The sequence below is a fragment of the Elgaria multicarinata genome, chromosome 2 (genome assembly GCF_023053635.1).
Source record: "Elgaria multicarinata webbii isolate HBS135686 ecotype San Diego chromosome 2, rElgMul1.1.pri, whole genome shotgun sequence".
NCBI lineage: Eukaryota > Metazoa > Chordata > Lepidosauria > Squamata > Anguidae > Elgaria > Elgaria multicarinata.
Genome location: NC_086172.1, coordinates 22,010,753 through 22,024,058, shown reverse-complemented (window position 1 = coordinate 22,024,058; position 13,306 = coordinate 22,010,753). Strand labels below are relative to the sequence as shown.

The window sequence follows — 13,306 nt, the reverse complement described above, 5'->3', positions numbered from 1 at the left end:
AGGGGCCCTTCTCCGTGAGCCCCTGCCAAAGGAAGTGAGGCAGGTGGCTACTAGGAGGAGGGCTTTCTCCGCTGTGGCACCCCGGTTGTGGAATGAGCTCCCCAGAGAGGTCCGCCTGGCGCCTACACTGTACTCCTTTCGTCGCCAGCTGAAGACCTTTTTATTCACTCAGTATTTTAACACTTAATTTTAACTTAAATTTAAATTATACTGTTTTAACTCTGTATTTTAACCTTATATCAATTTTGCTGCATGGTTTTATCCTGGTTGTGCTTTTTATATTGTATTTTGTATTTGTATTTTTAACTTGTTGGTTGTTTTATGATGATTTTAATTTTTGTGAACCGCCCAGAGAGCTTCGGCTATTGGGCGGTATAAAAATGTAATAAATAAATAAATAAATAAATAAATTAAACATGCCTCCGTGTTTCAGAATGTCCAGAAGTGATAGGCGATCACAATTTCTTAAACCTGCAGATTTTTCATGTATAGAAAATGACATTTTGATGCCAGTTCAATCATATTCTCACCTTTAAACCTGACCCGCGTTAAATATATTTAAAATGGTAACATTACTGTGCTCTTATATCTAGATCTCCACTATTGCAGAAAGCGAAGATTCACAGGAATCTGTGGACAGTGTCACAGACTCCCAGAAACGCAGAGAAATTCTTTCTAGGCGACCTTCCTACAGGTAGGAATTTATTTTCTGTTACAGACATGCAGCAGAACAGCATACAAAGAATTTACTAACTACCCCTAGGGATACCTTCATATAATTAGTATCTGGTGACATGCCAACCAGAAGTCAGTTGTATTAGGTTTTTAGTTTTCTTAATTGCTTTCTTTAAACTCCATCACACCGGGGGGTTAACACGCTCCCTACCTTCGTGTTTTCATTCCTCAGTTACTTCCTCTTTTCAAAAGAGGAAGTACACAAGTTGCATGAGCCCATTGTGTCCACTGTTATAATGGCGCTGCAGCAGGAGAGAGCAGTGATTCCGAGTTTAAAAAAGCATCGGACTTGAAGAGGGGATTTTTTGTTGCACGAGGAAGAACAGAAGGGGTGGAAGGCGTGCGGGAGGCAGACGACGTCATGTGAGGGACCTGAGCAAACTCTGTGAGTGTCCAGTAACGAGCGTGCAATAAAACACTCATCAAATGGAGCGTTGAGATATTCTACGAGAGTACAGGACAGAATTTACTGTGGCACACTCATGGTGTCTGTATAAAGCTTATTCATTGTAAACATTATCTGCCTGCTTAGAAGAGGGAGATGTAACGGACCAGGATATAACAGCACAGACCCTTTTCTGGGTAACCAGTTTGTGAAGAAAATACATATAAGAGTAGGAGATCATTAGCATTACCATAACTTTTGTTTTGTTTTATGGAGTTTAGCATTCACAGTAAAGTAGAACAAGTCTCAAACAAGTCCCTGACACTGCACATTTTTTTGGCCAATCTGTTGCAGAGTTGCACCACAGTGGGGAAATGCTAATGTATCCCTGATATTAATCAGGCAGTGACATATTTCCAAGATCGACCTGGGCAAGAAATCAGATCCTAACGCTATATAATATGATGAGTTGTTCCCTCAACCTCTTACTTCTTACTCCTAGCTGGCTCCTTCCTTTTGCCTGCACTGTTGACCACACCTTTCCCATCTTTCTTTTATCTTCACAGGTTCTTGTATCCCTTCTGCATTCACTAGAACGACTGTCCTCAGTCTGATGCCTTCCAGATGTGTTGGACTGCAAGTCCCAGCATGGCTAGTTGGGGTTTTCCCGGAGTGGCAGTCCAACATATCTGGAGGGCACCAGATTGGACAAGGCTGTGCTAGAAGTTTACCTTGATTTAGAAATCCCTTCAGTTTATTGTAACTCCATAATATCCATCCTCTCTTTGGTCTCTTAATAGTTCTCCTAGTTCCCTTCACTCTATGGTTCCTGGTGTACTTGCTCAGACTCATCTTTCCTTGTAACGATCCTTTCTTGTAACAATCCATTTGCTGTTCTTCCCCTAATATTCTCACTTTTTATTCTCCTGTTCAAAACATGTCTTTTTTTTTCTTTTCTTAAATTGATTTCTAGGCTCAGCACACTCCGCACCTCTCTAAGTTTTATTTCTGCTTCTCTTCTGCTCCTCAAGATCTGTTTGTGTCTTTTCTGATTTAGATTTTGAGCTACCTAGCTTTTTCAATTCTTAATAAATAGTTGTTGTTGTTACTGCTGCTGCTGCTACTGCAACATTTATTTATTACATTTATATCCTGCCATTTTTCCTCCAAGGAATCCAAGGTGGCATACGTAATCCTCCTCTCCATTTCATCAACACAACAACAATCCTGGGAGGTAGGCTAGACTGAGAGTCTGTGACTGGTCCAAAGTCACCTGGTGAGCTTCCATGACTGAGTGGGGACTAGAAACCAGATCTCCTGACTCTCAGTCTGACACTTTAGCGACTACACCACACTACCTATGTCTATACCTATTTAAGGTAGAGATTCCTACATCTTCTATCAATTCCAACTGTTGGGAATCAGATCCAACTGTCCAGAGACACCTTTGTTCTCGCTGACATAGTTTGCCCATTTGCCACAGCTTGTTGTGGCTTATGAAAGCCATAATGAGCTGTGATGCCCACAGGCGCCATCCTGAATGTGGCTTGTCATGTTGTCTGAACCCGGGGACTGTGGGTTATATGTGAGGGTTGAACAACCTTTGCAGAACTTATGACCTGTTTTAGGGTTGTTTAACTCTTCATGATCTGCTTGCGTCTTAATTTAGAATTGGAGTTATCTTGTTGTGTACCTAACCTTTTCAATGCTTAATACATATTTGCTGTAGTTGTTCTTACTGCTGCTTCTATTTAACTGTTGCATAACCCATAGTCCTTAGGTTTGGACAGCACCACAAACTGCCTGCTTGTCTGCAAGATTATTCAAAGTGGCCACCCGCACGTGCCATAAGCCACAATGGCTTAAATAAAGCCACAGTGGACTGTTTGATTGTGCAAACTGGCCCATTGATTCTGCACGATTCATACACTGATGGAATCTAAACTGGCCTAGCAATCACAAACCAGAAAAGGTCTGGGGTGATTGTGAATAGTTATGAATAATTCCATTAAAACTTCAATTCAGTGTGCAATAGCAACGATTAAGCATAGATAATTCTATGTTGTAATAACCTTATAGAAATCTATGGCTTTTGGAATACAGTGTACAGTTCTGGTCTCCCCATTTCAAAAAGGATATTGTAGACCTGGGAAAAGTACAGAAAGGGGCAACCATACGATAGAGAAGTTGGAGCAACTTTCTTTTGAGGAAAAGCTAAAGCATTCAGGATAAAGAAAGTGTTTCTTTACACACTACTAAATCATTGACTTTTGAAATTCACAGCCACAAGACTGATTCATGGAAGATAGGTCTATCAATAGCCATGGGACTAAATGGAACTTGCAGATTCAGCACTCACATCTGAATACCAGTTGCTGTATTATTATTATTATTATTATTATTATTATTATTATTATTAATTGCATTTATATCCTGCCTTCTTTCCTCCAAGGAACCCAAGGCATCATACATTATCCTCCTCCTCCGCTCCATTTTATCCTCACAACCACAACCCTGTGAGGTAGGCTGGGCTGAGAGTCTGTGACTGGCCCAAAGTCACCCAGTGAGCTTCCATGGCCGAGTGGGGACTAGAACCCGGATCTCCCAACTCTCAGTCCAACACTCTCACCACTACACCACACTGCCTCTCTACACTGTAGGGGTAAACAGCGGGAGAGGGCTCTTGCCTTCATAGGTGACCACTATTAGAAATGATTCTCCACAAGGTGGATCCTTGATCTGAGCTACCAGGGTTCATCATATATTCTTACTCAATGTAACCCCAGTTCTTGTCCTTACATATTACTTCTTGATTTGAGGCACATTGAGCTTGCTCAGAAACATGGTAGCCACTAGAATTGGGTAAAAAAATTCCCACTATTTTTCCCTTTTAGAAAAATCTTGAACGACTTGTCCTCGGATGCCCCAGGCGTGCCAAGGATTGAAGAAGAAAAATCTGAGGAGGAAGCAGCAGCACCTGCCATCACGACTGTCACGGTGCCAACTCCAATTTACCAAACCAGCAGTGGGCAATACAGTACGTGGTTTGCGTTTTTCATTTCTTAATTGGGGAGGAAGAGCGCATCAAAGTTTTAATTTAAAAAATAAAGGAAGCCTAGGATTTGTGTTATGAATTCTTCCAATGTGCTCAAAAACGTCCAAAGCCCCATGTTTGCCACTGTTAGGATTTAAAGTGTGGTGTCAGGCATGCTGGAAATATATAGAAAGAAGCCAAAAGGCAGTAACAACCCAGTCCGATGAGCACTGCAGCAGAACAGAAATGTACATAATGTTGGTTGCAAAGGTGCCACCTCTGCCAAAGGCCAATCCCAACACCTTTGGTGAGGAAATGGGATAATAGTAGCACACAAGGGGGTACTTGAGCAGCACCTGAAGAAGGGAGCAGAGCTAATGGAATCTGCGAATACTCTGTCCTGAAGGTATTTTTTTCTGGGCAAACGTTTCTCGGAAGGATAGCATAAACCCCTTCAGGTATGTTACCAAGGGAAGGTGTGGAGGGTAGGGGTAGCTCATACATAGGAAAGAGAAGTGTAGCTTTGGGATGCTCTGTTAGCATGTGCCACTTTGCCACTAAGGAAAGGAAGGAAAGGAACCTCTCGTGCAAAGCACTTGAGTCATTGCTGACTCCTGGAGGGACGCCTGTTTTCGGTGACGTTTTCTTGGCAGACTTTTGTAGCGGGGTGGTTTGCCATTGCCTTCCCCAGTCGCGGTTACCTTTCCCCCAGCTAGCTGGATACTCATTTTAACGACCTCAGAGGGATGGAAGGCTGAGTCGACCTGAGCTGGCTGCCTGAGAACCAGCTTCCGCTGGGATCGAACTCAGGCCGTGGGGAGAGTTTCGGCTGCAGTAATTGCCGCTTACCACTCTGCACCACATGAGGCTCTAAGACCATATGACAAAAGCAGTTGAAGTGATAGTTTATCAAGTGATAATTGACCCTGGTTCTGTGACCATTGCTCTGCAACAGCTATTGCATGCAAGCATGCTTTCATGTCCTAGTTGCAATTATCATGTGAAGTGTGTTGCCATGTGGATCATCCTTACTTGGTAAACTTTCAAGGCTGGGTGGGAGGACTGAGGGCGTAGTGCTTGTGATAATTGTTTGCCCTGGTCCCCAGTGTGGTCCTGATTTTCTTTTAGGGACTGGTGTTGCTGATATCCACCATCAATATGGCAATGCTGTGCATGCAGGTATTGTCTGCATGAATGGATGGGCGTATATGTGGCGATAATGAGGAGTCTATGCTAGAAGCATTGAATGAGGGACCATGTGGTAACGGTATTCCTGCTGCAGTCTGAATGAGGTGTAGCAGACTGAGGAACTTCATGAACGAAGATAGACCATAACGAAATAGAAAAGAAAGTGAAGAGGAGAATCTATGGGCCTGTTAGCATGGAACGGTAGCAAATCGTAGATTAATTAAAGTTTTGCTGGGTTATGGGCAGCGCACGAGCTGCTTCCAATCCGAATATGCAGTCGCTAGTCCGCCAGATCACAGGTTGCCTTGTGATGTGCTATGGGTTATTCGTGGGTTAAACAGCCCACAGTTAACCTAAGAACTAATTGTAGGTTATGTTTGCATTGTTTACTTCACAAAAAAACCATGGTGTCCATGCTTGCATGTCACAAATCAACCTGCAATCGGGTTGATTGGCAGTTGCGTATTCAAATTGAAAGTGTCTTTGCCGCTGTTACATGCAAATGTGAATAATAATCAATATGTGAATAATAAAAAGAAACTGAGTGAAGAGGCAACGATGGTAATAATAGAATGGAGATCTGACTGAGGAAAGGGTGTAAATAGAAGGGCAAAACATATATGCATGAAGTATAGAGATGAGAAGAGAATAAAATAAAACAATTCTTTACCATTGGAATTAACAGAGCTTGCCATAGGCATATAAGGAGTAGATTACTTTGCAATATTTGATTATGTCAGTGGATGTTTGTAACTAATTTTCTATTGCTAATTGTGCATTTTTTCACATTGAAAAACTCAGGAGTCACACAGTAAATACATAATGATAGTAAAGATCAGTATTCGAAGTGTCTAAATACCACTGAACTGTTAAAATACAAGTTGTGAACATGAATGCACATATCAAGTTACACTCTTCTACATGTTGTACAGAACTGTAAATATTTCTTGTTTAGTCAACTGTATTTCTTCTGCCCATCAAATAACAGCTTTTATGCTACAGAAGGACAACCTTTCTAAAGCTGCAATGCTATACACACTTACATTGGGAATAAGTTCCATAAAACGCAATGGTGCTTACTTCTGAGTAGATATGTGTAGGGTTCCACTGTAAATGAGGCTTTTAAAAAAAATGCACGAGAAGTCTCAGCTGCAACACTTGTGCAAGAAACTCAAACAGAGCAGTAGCAAAATGGTGACAAGGGTTTTTAACACTGCCCTTGTAGTGATTTCTGTGTCAGCTGCACTAGGACTGCCTTCATTGACTGTTCAGTAGATGTAATTACGCAAGGAACCACAGTATCGTATACAGAATAGGGGAGCAGGTGTGTGTGTGTGTGTGTGATATTGAGGAGGTTGACGTTCTAAGTGTTGATTTTCAACTGCCTGCTTTCAGTTGCTATCACCCAGGGAGGTGCAATCCAATTAGCTAACAATGGCACGGATGGAGTACAGGGCCTGCAGACTCTAACCATGACGAATGCAGCTGCAACCCAGCCTGGTACCACCATTTTACAGTATGCACAGACCACTGATGGACAACAGATTCTTGTACCCAGCAACCAAGTTGTTGTACAAGGTAAGAGAATTCTTAAGTGATTTGTGCAAGATTTGCTCTAGATGCCCTTCATTTGTGAAATTATTTTTTTCCATTGAGAAGCATCATGCACACAGGAAATTAGTAAAGCATAACACTTCTGAGCAAAGTTCTGCTGCTCCAAAAGGTGTAATATGCTCTACTTTTTCTGGCAATAATGGGTGATAGATTAAAGTAGTTTGTCTAGGGCAAACAATAGTTTTGGTTTCAGTTCTGTATGCTACTATCTAGACAATAGCCTGTTATTTTTTAAAAAAACTATTTGTCCTTCCTTCATGGTTTGGTTTCTGGCACTGCCAAGTGGTCTTCAGCAACAGTGACCTATTAGTGGTGGGAACATTCTTTACTTTTGGAGCAAAATAATTATTTACAAGCTAATTTAATAAGTGAGGGCGTACAAACTGGAGCTTACTTGCTCTGCTCTTGTGGCTCCTGGAAAGCACCAGCAATTAATTTAAGTGGAATTGAATGTGCCTGTTCACTAACAAAAAACATGTGTGTCAACTAAATGTGTTGGGGCAGTGGGGGGAGGCAACGCCTTTGGGGAATAATATGCAGAAAATACAGAGGCAGGCAAAGACCAACAAGGATAACCAGCTTGACAACACTAGTATATAATGTGGTACGGGTATTGGAACAGGCAGGAGAAACAAAGGAATGGCTTCTGGGAAAGATTGGGGATTGGGAAGATTAACATTCCACAATGTTAAGGCTGTAATTGGGGGTGGGTCATTCTGACGTTCATAAAATGGAAAATGTTTCACCAATCTTTTTGAAAATGAGATCTGCCAGAAAGAAATGCTTGTTTTACATACCCTGCGCGTTTCAAGAAGATTGGTGAAATATTGAGGGCAGGATGGCAGTTCAAAGTACCAAAGTGGGAAAAGCCTCTCTGGCTCAAAATGACTCTTCTTCCGGGTGGTGACCATTTCTTTGCGCACTAAAAGCTCTGAATTGGGACCCTTACCCTTCAATCCAGTGGTGGGATCTTGTCTCCCTGTCCTTCTAGTTGGTGGAATGGCTTTTCTTTTTTCAAAACTCACTTCCGTTGATTTTTAATGAATATATTTCTTTGCCCCATTAAAGGCAATGGAGGCCTCAACAGAGCACACTCAGTTGCGTCGCTCTCCCCCCTTCCTCCTGTCTCAGAAAGATTGGAATGTTGGAAATAAGATGGCCACCTGTGTGAAGAGGCAGGTAGAATTTGATGGAAGAAGCCAAGGAGATGAGGATATATTTTGAATCACAGAAGGGATAGGAGATGTAGAAGAAAAAACTGAGGGCATGTCTGCACCCTGGGATCATCCCTGTGCGTCCACATGACACACAGGGGATCCCGGGGGCAGGGAGGGAAGATCCCTCCATTTCCCCTGGATAACCGGGATGGCTTTGAGCCCGATTTTTCCCGTGGTCTCAGGATCATCCTGAGACCACGGGAGGTGTGGGCAGCTGTCCCAGTTCAAGGAGCTGGGAATGGGGCACGGAGCTCTTCAGGCGCTCCGTGCCCATCGGGAGTGGGGAGCAGGAGTGGGGCTTTTTTTTAAAAAAAACTTAATTTCCTCTTCTTGTTTGTAAAAGAAAAAATGGCCGCCACAACAGGCGCGATGCCCGGGATGTTGCGCGGCCCATGTGGACTGAGGGGGAGGATCTTGCAATTAGCATATCGCGAGATCCTCCTCCCCGGTGTAGACATGCCCTAAGAGGTGGGGAAATTATTTGAAGTGGGGTGAGAAAGTCAAGAATAGGCAGGGATGGGCAAAGCTGCAAAGAGAGATAAGGAGAAAGAAACTGAGAAGGGTTAGGAGGGCAGAGAGAAGGGGGCAGGGGCTTCACTGACATGTGATGTGAGCCGATGGTCAGAAGTTTTATACACTTGCAGTGTGGCAAGAGAGCGCTGTGGAGGAGATATCAGCCATGCCACTTCAGGTAATGTAGGAAGGGATCTGCAGTCTGAATAGATAATAGTTATTCAGGTTGCCATCATACGCATGTATAGACAGAAAAAAGCCCTGCAAGTCCCAGTATTCCTCCAGCCAGTCGTGTTGGCTGGGCCACGCTGGAAATTGTGGCACTTGTTTTTGTCTAAACATGTTAGATCAATAAAGCGCTTTTGAACCCTCTGTCGTTGGAATGGTGGAGTCGTGCTTAAGGGCTGTTTGGATCTCGTCCTTGGGTGAAAAGAACATTGATCTAACAAACATGCATAGGATTGTGACCCTCACACTGTTTTTTTTAACAGTGTAGTCTACCAGAGCTGTCAAATCTCACACTCCTCTTTTCCCTGACGGCTTTTCTTCTTAGCTGCCTCAGGGGACGTCCAGACCTACCAGATTCGCACAGCACCTACAAGCACCATCGCACCTGGTGTCGTCATGGCGTCCTCCCCAGCACTTCCCACCCAACCAGCAGAGGAAGCAGCACGAAAGAGAGAAGTCCGTCTAATGAAGAACAGGTTTGTGTGCTGTGCTGGATGAAGACATATTTCTGCCTGATGCAGACCAGCAAATCCCTCCTCCAGCCTACCCTGAAATCCTATAAAAGGATTTATTGCAAGACAGAAGTGAGGGCGTGGTTAGAAATTGGGTTGTGTTTGAAAAATACATACAGACTGAGGCTACTAACGGCAGCTTCGATTCACACCAATCTGTAGCCCTCACAGTGAAATGCAAGGTATCGTACCTCCCTCATCTAACCACACCCCAAAAATACCTTGCCGAAATGTCAGTCAAAAAAGGAGAAAGACACAAATTCAGAGAAGATTGCCAACAATTTGAATTTAAGCTAGAGTCTAGGCAAGAAAGAAAAACAGACCAACTGCAAGTCATCTGTATAAAACATATATCACCTATGTCATCCATCACCAAATTGATTTCAAGCCAGACAGCAGCATGGTTTACGTGGAATTACCCAATTTTGCCTCAAAACTGCCCTGACAGATAGATTACACCACTCTGTCTTGGTGTGATTAAGTATTTCACTCACTATGTAACAATGTAACATTATTGGTGGAACCTCACAAGAATGTTGTCCTCCTATGGGTGGAATAAGCCCCGATGGGATTTTTTACTAGGTAAATATGGAGTTGGGCAACATATCAAGTCTGTGGCAGGAGAAACTCCACCTGCTGAAATTCTCCCTGTTAGGCAACTAAGGGCTCATCTACACCAGCAGGATATTCCACTATGAAAGTGGTATATAAAAGGCAGGAGCCACGCTACTGCTTTATAGCGGTATTGAAGTGCACTGACAACTGTTGGGGCCCAGGACACATCTACGCCAAGCAGGATATAGCACTATGAAAGCGGTATATGGTATGTGTCAATGGGCCCCAACAATTGTCAGTGCACTTCAATACCGCTATAAAGCAGTAGTGTGGCTCCAGCCTTTTATATACTACTTTCGTAGTGCAATATCCTGCTTGGTGTAGATGAGCCCTAAGCCTGCATTCTGAAACACACTGACTAGCTAGTAAAACCCACTGAACGCTGAAGCTTACTTATAAGTATACAGGCATAGGAGTGCACTCTTAAATACCCAGTGCAGAATGATAACTTAACACTGTTGTGTTTCAAATTCCTGAACCCTTTGTTAATAGATTTAATTGCAGGAGTATCCAAACAGCATGGGATCAGAATACAAATCGGAACTCTGTGGCTGTTCTAGCTGGTCGTGGTGGCCTGAATCCAGCATTAGATGTTTTAGAGGAAGAGTTTTAAAATATTTTTGGTAGACTCTTGGCTGGCTTCCCTCAAGAGAAGGAGCCAATGTTGGCAATGTCAGGTGCATGCAGCAGCAGTTGGTGCCATATGTCATCCTTCTGATAGTGCAGCCCCATCAGACAAATGTGATCGTAGGAAGGATGGGTGGATCGCTGTGGCTACTGTTGTTTCTTCCACCTCAGGAAAGGAAAGGCTGCAGAGAAAGGCCAGCAGCAAGCAGTGTGTGCATCGCATACATGTGTGTTGCTGCTGTTGCCAGCTTGAAGGAATAAGCCTGAGATTTGAGTTTCCTGCCACGAGCTCTGGGGGATGATGTCATTGATTTGGCTCTCAAATAAAGCCTGGAGTTCTGTGTTAATTAAACTTTGTGTTAATTTGGATTGCATCTTCCTGCCTAGAATGTCACTGATATATATATATGCATTTGTAATTGAGGAAGTATAATTTAGGACTGCTTGTTCAAGTGGATCTTCCTCCACTCAATAGAAAGCTGCCTGAACTGTTATCATTTTTTTTAAAAAAAGTATATATGTAGTCACTAACCTTTGAGCAACATCTCATTCTTACAGCCCTCTTTTGGCAAGAGATTTAAATGGCATCTTCTAATGTCATGCATTGTTGTATTCTTCTGGCCTCTCGCAGAACTCTTATTCAGCCCTATTTAATTCTAGGCATCCTCACTATCACTCATTCAAGAGGCTTTTTGCTTACTTGTTTTGTTTTACCTAGCAGAAATGTTGAACTCAATAAAAGATACTGCTTACCTGCCTAGAAAGGAGAACTGTATTTGCTGGAGTGCCCAAATTGTTATGCCATCCAGTTTAGCCTATGTTAACAACATCTAAAATTGGTGAGCCATATTTGCATATTGACTTGAATTTGAATATCCTGTTTTGTCTACAGGGAGGCAGCACGTGAGTGCCGCAGGAAGAAAAAGGAATATGTCAAATGTCTAGAAAACAGAGTGGCTGTGCTTGAAAACCAAAACAAGACATTGATTGAAGAGCTAAAAGCACTTAAGGACCTTTATTGCCACAAATCGGATTAATTTTAGATCCCCGTTTTTGGTTTGTTAATGTGGGAGAAAGACTGGTTTGGTTACAGCCAGGAAGACAAAGTGGACGTTTTATTTTCTAAACATTTCTTTTTTTTCTACGCGCAAAACTGCCTGAAAGCAACTGCAGAATTTAATTCGACTGTGCTTTGTATTAAACTGTGAATGCTGAAACACCTGCCTCCACTTCTCCTCCTCCCTCCCTCCCTGGCCCCAAGTTATTTTCATCACAGTGCATCCTGAGAGTGAAGAAAAAGAACAGACTTCCTCGTCTCCCATCCTCTTCAAGGAATCACAGTGTTCACTTGTGAAGTTATTGGGGGGTGGGGGGTGGGGTACTTCATAATGGTTTCAAGAGTTAGCGCTGAGCTCATCTGAATGCCTTAGAGACAGTCACCCCCAGCCTCTGCCCTGATGTATTTGGTGGGCCACACGCATAACCAAGGTATGATGCACTGAGGAAGCTATGGTTGCCAAATTGTTGCATGGTTTCAAACTTCTATTATCAAAGTGTACAGCTATGTGGTGGGATGATGCCAAAGGATATGTACTTCAGGTGTATAGGTATGCAGTAGCAGGAATTAAATGAACATGTAGAGTAGAGTTAAGCAGAAGGCAGGTAGCTCACCTGTACATTCTATCTGGTTTCTTGAAGCTTTTCTATACTGTAAGGATAATTACATTGATTTTCTGTAATTGTTTCATGTATTCAGTCTTATGAATGCACATGAAAAAATCACCAAATACCTTTGATATTCTGATGGGACATGAACTCCTAGTGGTATAAGAATAGTAAAGTACAGCTCAAGTTTAGAAAACAGTGACACTAGTAGAAAGAACCATTCATTAAAGCATTACCCTTTTGGTTTGCTCTATTCAGAGGTGAAATTATCCAACCATTAGCAGAAACATAGCGAACACAGGGTACACTAGGCGAAGAAAGAAAAACTTAAGAGCCTTTCTAATTAGGTCTTCAAATACTAGTTCATGATATTTTCTCTCTCTCAATACCTTCCAATTTTCTTGTCCCCAAAGGGAGTTTAATGTTAACACTTTTGAATGCAGAAGGTCAAGAAAAATCTTTGTTAAAGATTTGCCCATTATGTACTTAAACAGTGTGAAATACATCCAGTGAACTGACTTATCAAACACTGATAGCCCAGTTAAGCCAACTGATTTGAGTAGAACTCTGTAATTTAGGAATCTTCAGAAATTTAGATTAAACCCCACAGGTTGAAAAAGAAAGCAGCTACCCTTTCCCTAATTTTTTTTGCAAGAATCTTAAGAATAACATGATTACAACAAACCCTCAGATAAAGATTAGAATTTCTATTGTTTATCAAAACATTTGGACTAGAGAACATAAATTTATTTTGAAAGTTTAGTCCCAATCATTTTGATCTTTACATATACTAGCAACAACATATACAAACCTAGACATAAGTCTTTTTTTGTTTGTTTTTATGACATGTCACAAAGTAACGATTCTTAGAATTAAAAAATAAGTTATCAAATCTAGTTTTAAGCAGCCTTTTATAAGACCTATTTTTATTTGGTGGGCAAAGTTGGTTTTCTTCCTACTATAGGGTTAGAAA

At 42.1% G+C, this 13,306-nt stretch overlaps 1 protein-coding gene across 4 annotated transcripts in view; it reads left to right on the top strand.

Moving 5' to 3' along the window:
• Positions 1 to 11,885, top strand: part of CREB1 (cAMP responsive element binding protein 1) — a 39,120-nt gene extending 27,235 nt beyond the window's left edge. For all 4 annotated transcript variants that reach the window (XM_063116116.1, XM_063116115.1, XM_063116114.1 and 1 more), the window contains 5 exons: positions 594 to 694; positions 4,015 to 4,157; positions 6,738 to 6,920; positions 9,240 to 9,390; positions 11,561 to 11,885. In XM_063116116.1, the coding sequence (XP_062972186.1) occupies positions 594 to 694; positions 4,015 to 4,157; positions 6,738 to 6,920; positions 9,240 to 9,390; positions 11,561 to 11,705 (723 nt within the window). In that variant the 3' untranslated portion in view covers positions 11,706 to 11,885. The remainder of the gene's footprint in view (positions 1 to 593; positions 695 to 4,014; positions 4,158 to 6,737; positions 6,921 to 9,239; positions 9,391 to 11,560) is intronic.
• Positions 11,886 to 13,306: the final 1,421 nt, after the last annotated feature.